General features: G+C 34.7%; 2 protein-coding genes across 2 annotated transcripts in view; one reads left to right on the forward strand and one right to left on the reverse strand.

Moving 5' to 3' along the window:
• LOTGIDRAFT_220165 (hypothetical protein) overlaps window positions 1–660 on the forward strand; it is a 7,618-nt gene extending 6,958 nt beyond the window's left edge. The window contains exons 13-14 of the mRNA XM_009063673.1: window positions 10–92; window positions 369–660. Coding sequence (XP_009061921.1) covers window positions 10–92; window positions 369–600 — 315 coding nt within the window. The 3' untranslated portion in view covers window positions 601–660. The remainder of the gene's footprint in view (window positions 1–9; window positions 93–368) is intronic.
• Window positions 661–2,419: 1,759 nt separating this feature from the next.
• LOTGIDRAFT_127828 (hypothetical protein) lies at window positions 2,420–5,134 on the reverse strand (the record flags this gene model as incomplete). Its single annotated transcript, XM_009063674.1, has 5 exons — window positions 2,420–2,668; window positions 2,896–2,991; window positions 3,334–3,544; window positions 3,833–4,031; window positions 4,759–5,134. 5 exons carry the CDS (start codon window positions 5,132–5,134, stop codon window positions 2,420–2,422), a joined length of 1,131 nt encoding a protein of 376 aa, XP_009061922.1.

The following is a 5,134-nucleotide window of genomic DNA, read 5'->3' on the forward strand; positions in this document are numbered from 1 at the left end:
CACGTACAGGTTCTGTTGAATATGGTAGAATTCGGAATGAATCCACAACAAGCCATTGATGCTCCGAGATTTTGTGTTGGTGGTGGCTATGGGTAAAAGTGCTTAATATTTTTTCATCTGCACATCATTAATATTTTTAAGAAGGCAAATGTAACCCCCCTTCCACACAATTTTAACAAAGTACACGAAAGCATGGAAAGCAATACTGATGAATCTTTCGATAACACGGCCCACAGCATCAACAATCTTTTTTTTAAAGATTTCATTGAGTACTTGTTCTTGTTGTACTTTGGATGGACTATAATGTATTTTCAAAATTATACGATTTAAAAACATTTCAAAATTAAATTTCTTTTTTCGCCTTTTAGGTGTGGAAATGTGGTATCATTAGAGGAAGGTATACAAGAGGACACAATTCGTGTCTTGAAAGATAAGGGACATAATGTGGAGGGACCTCTTGTTGGTTATGACAGATCTCTGTTTGGAAGAGGTCATGTCATTGCCAAAGGAGACTGGTGGCGTGGTGATACATCAAGTCGTAGCGACGTCTGGTGGGGAGGTTGTGATCCTCGAACAGACAGCTCCGCAGTTGGCTTTTAACATCAAGGTGATTTCAATATGTCTTCCATAAACTTAATTGAATAAATATTACTTGGGCTCATACATCTTTCAACCGTGCTTCACTTTAACACGTAAATGTAGTTATTTTCACGTGTTTAATTATCAATATGATGAACACACAAATAATACATGTCTCTGAAGATTTTTTTGTCGCTCAGAAATTAGTACCTTGCGAAAATAAGGGCCTAGGAGAGGGTTACTTGACTTCAAAATGGCCTGAAAAAGATTGACTTGTATCGTCGACATCTTGAAGAACTAAAGGTCAAATCGTCTGAGGGGAGTAATGTTCGATCCGACAGAACTGATAATCTAATGATATAATCTTTGTAGCGTCTTTCTGCTCCGCTTTGGTAATTACGTTGTTATCTTCAGATGTCACGAATTGTTACCAGAATTGTTACCATCGAAACCATGTTGAATATCACTAGTGACTAAAGACAAATGAAAACCAAATGCAACATAATATAAAGATCTTACAGTACAGCCTACACGACAATACACTGTGTAATTTAAATAAATCACGTGAGAAAAAGTTTCCTAATATAATCGATTACAAGATCATTATTACAACATAAATTCCTTTTAATCCTCTAAGTACAGGGAGGCAACTGCTGGAGATGGTTTTGAGGCTTGTAATTCTTGACTTACTGTAAGAAAAAAGAGATGATATTATAACTCAGTAAGACATAATAATATTTAAGTCTGCGAATCGAAAAGCCAAACTTTGAAAAGCATTTATTCGACCGAGAAAGTTTTAAGCCTCCATATACGAGTAGTTCTAAGCGCCAAAACTATTTTCGCCCACATGAATGGTTGATACACTATTCAAATAGAAACCAATAATATCGGTGACAAATAATAAATATTGATAAAGGCATTATTGCCTGACTTCATTGATTGTTATTATTTAATTAGGAAAGATTAACTTGTTTTATTGACATACTGCTGTCAGGCATGATCCATCATAAATCACAGTTCAATGTGGTTTAATACTAAACGAATGAAATATCCTTATCGTTTATCTAGTTAGCGCTGAAAAACAGGAAAATTCAATTTCAAGTATAAGCCCTATATAAAGAAGAGAGAACTGATAGAGGAATATATTCAATAAAAAAGAGAGTCGACATTCAACAGCCAATCTTTCTTTAGTTTAATTAAATGATAGGACCACGCAGTAAAATTATATGCAGATAGAACAAGACTGATACGTAACCGTTGGACGTGTTTTACGACATGTTCTCTGGCATCTTACAAGAAAGGAAATTCACTTTTTGAACACATGGTATAGATTTCGGGCTCTGTATACATGTTAACTACCTGGTAATTACGTCTTCATGTTAAGTAAGTAAAGAACTTGATGCCCTTTTCATAACAACCATCTAATAGAAGTTTTACCTGTAATTGGGTTGGCCTCATTTAAACTAGTTCCAGTTTGAACTCGGTATGTAACTTGTGGGTCTAGAAACATAAAAGACATATTTTAACAGCCAGATCAGGATTTACAAGTGTTCGAGGATAACGTACATAATCAGCATTTGAAGTTGAAGCCAACACCTGGTTAAAAACATGTCTCTATAAATTCAAATTTTTTCGTCGTGAAAATATTACTCAGCAACAACTGTACAGTAAGGCATTGTGTGAAATGAAATTGCAATGTTTTTAATTTTTGCAAAGAAGATTACTTGTACTTTTTTGAGAATTCCCCTAACCAATGTCTCATTTTGAAATCGTCTCAATATTACAATGTTTATTGTAGGAAATAATTAGATAGACATTTTCGTAGCAATCGTTTCAATTATTATGAATAGAAACCATAATGATCGTTTTCCATGCCGTTATTTATTCCAGGAGAAACAGGAAAAGAAATGAAAAGAAACGTACTTGGTGTGATCTTATTACGCCGTTTCAACAGAATACATCTAAAGGCTTCTGAGAAACCTTTCCTGAAGTTTTCATTCAAGCCACCATATAATATTGGGTTTATGGCACTGTTAAAATAAGCCACATAAAGGGCGACATATTTCAATAAACTGACATAATCAGCTGGCTGCAAAGAGATCAATCAGTATTGAAGTTAAAGTATTATTTTACTTTAATATAAAAGGGTCTAAAATCTGTAGAAATCGGACTTTACTTATCGCTAATTTTACCAATTGTACTTCACACAACGATTGTATATTGAGGATCGTGTACTTGTGATTGCATTTATGAACAACATCTTGAACACAACTTGATAATCACCAATTGTGCCATTTAATTATAACATACCTTAACATTTTTTTCTCTGAATACATCCCATATTAGTAAAACCTGCTGAGGTGTCCAGCAAACGATGAAAACCACTAATACTGCTATTAACATCTTAATAACCTGGAAAATACACATCCTTAATGGTGGTTAATAGATTTCTATATACAAAGTTTGACAAAATCTCCCGAGGTTCTACAAATCTTTGAAAAAAAAAGTTTCTATAATAGTTCATAATTAGACTGTGCCTGTGCAAGGTTTAAGATTTAGAATTAAGAAGCTAGAATTTAGGAGCAATATTATTTCACTTAAGTGGGGTTGTCGCTCTTTCTACCCCTACCTCCTACATGGCTGCAATTTTGTTAATCACGTGACCCCAAGTTGATATCAAATATGGCGCTTTATTTCGTCACTTACGAATTCGCGAAAATAACGGAGTATTCATACTTATATAGGACTACTCACCTTTCTTTTTGCTTTTTGTTGAGTTGTAGCAGTAGAAGTGATCACTACCCCGGGTGTTTTTCGGACCAGTAATCGAACCGAGATAATAGTATAAGTTATTATCATTATGACTATAGGTAGGAAGTACATTATACATCCTTCAATGATATAATATATTATTTTACCAGGCTCTGAAGTTTCACAATCTTTATCAATATAGTATGTCGGCCATCTTTCTTCACACCAGACCTCGTGTCGATCTTTCCATAACTACATTTAAGAAAGAATTTGTTCGATTAGTAATATTATTGAATGGGAAATCAATGAGAGATGTACGTTCAAAACATTTTGGATTGAATTAACTCTTTCCAAGAAAAGATCTGTATATGCGCTAGTGTGAAATGGAAAATTCTGCGAGGAACTGCCTTTGTATAAAATGAAATTATTCTGACAAAAGTATGTATAGTAAATAGGAAAAATTAACTTAATGTGTCTTAACATCTCCAAGTTTTGTTTAAACTTAGCTGAACATACCTGTTGATATTGTTTACGGACAAATAAATGAGGTGTAGCTATAGCTATTGCCAACACCCAATCGGCGATGATAATACTTCCGGTTATAACTGGCGACCATTTTGGTTTAAATGGATGTACGATAGCTATATATCTTTCTATTGATATAACAGTTAAGGTCAGCACGCTGGATGTTAGCGCTAAAACTGAAAAGAAATACAAACTATGTTTTAAAAAAATAATTACATTTGATGCATTCCAATTCCAACTTCTTATTTCACAATCCTTTGAATTTTCATCTCTTTACTCCAAACAATATACTTATTTCCATTACCATAATAAAAGTTTTGAAGCGAAAAGTGTAAATTGTATTCAGGGCCCCATGAACTGATATTCCAGCCACTTGAATTCACAAGATGGGGATATAGGATAGACTAAGCAAAGAAAAATACTAGGCTAGACTATATGAATCCGGATGTGTACGTCTCCCATTCCAAGCATCACTGGAAGCAATGTATCGGATTACTTCGATAAGGGACCATCGATATGACCGACATAAGCAGACATGAAGTTGATTTTCAATGATCTCAGGATCGAACCGAAAGCACTCATGACTAAAATCACAGTTGACGCCTATTGCCAACTGTTGTCTGGCAAAAGTTTACCCTTGACTCGAACCGTGATGATAATCGACTACCCAGTTGCTTAAAGTCGTCTGTATGTAAGTTTGTCTATGTGAGCCTTTATTTCATGTCAACTGCCACGGCTTGATGGTTTGAATGATACGCATCGAAGCAGATTAGAGAATGTGTGGTGGGTGATGATTGTGGGATTTTATAACCACAAAGCACTGACCTTGAACACAATATTATTGATGAAAAACACTAGTGTTCATGGGCTATGCTTTTGTCATAAAAAATAAGTGAACAATACCTTGTATAAAGTTGTTCACCTTACAAACCACTTCACCAAATATCCACTCGGCAGAGATCTGATTTCCAACATGAACCCACATACAAAATATTCCGACCATTATATCAGATACAGATAGGTTTAATATCAATATATTGGTGGTAGTTCTCATCTTTTTGTTAAGAATAATTATCAGTATAACTATCGAGTTACCAACAATATCCAATACAAAAGCAATCAGATAGAATAATACTTTTAGAAACATTTCCCAAGCTTCAACATCGCGAGGTAGCGACGGTGCGGATACATATTTGGTGATATCGACAGGAAGAGTAATCTCTGGAAACGGTTCGCCTGGAACACATTCTAGATCACCAAGTCCTGGAAGATGCGGCAT

This window comes from Lottia gigantea (assembly GCF_000327385.1).
Source record: "Lottia gigantea unplaced genomic scaffold LOTGIsca_59, whole genome shotgun sequence".
NCBI lineage: Eukaryota > Metazoa > Mollusca > Gastropoda > Lottiidae > Lottia > Lottia gigantea.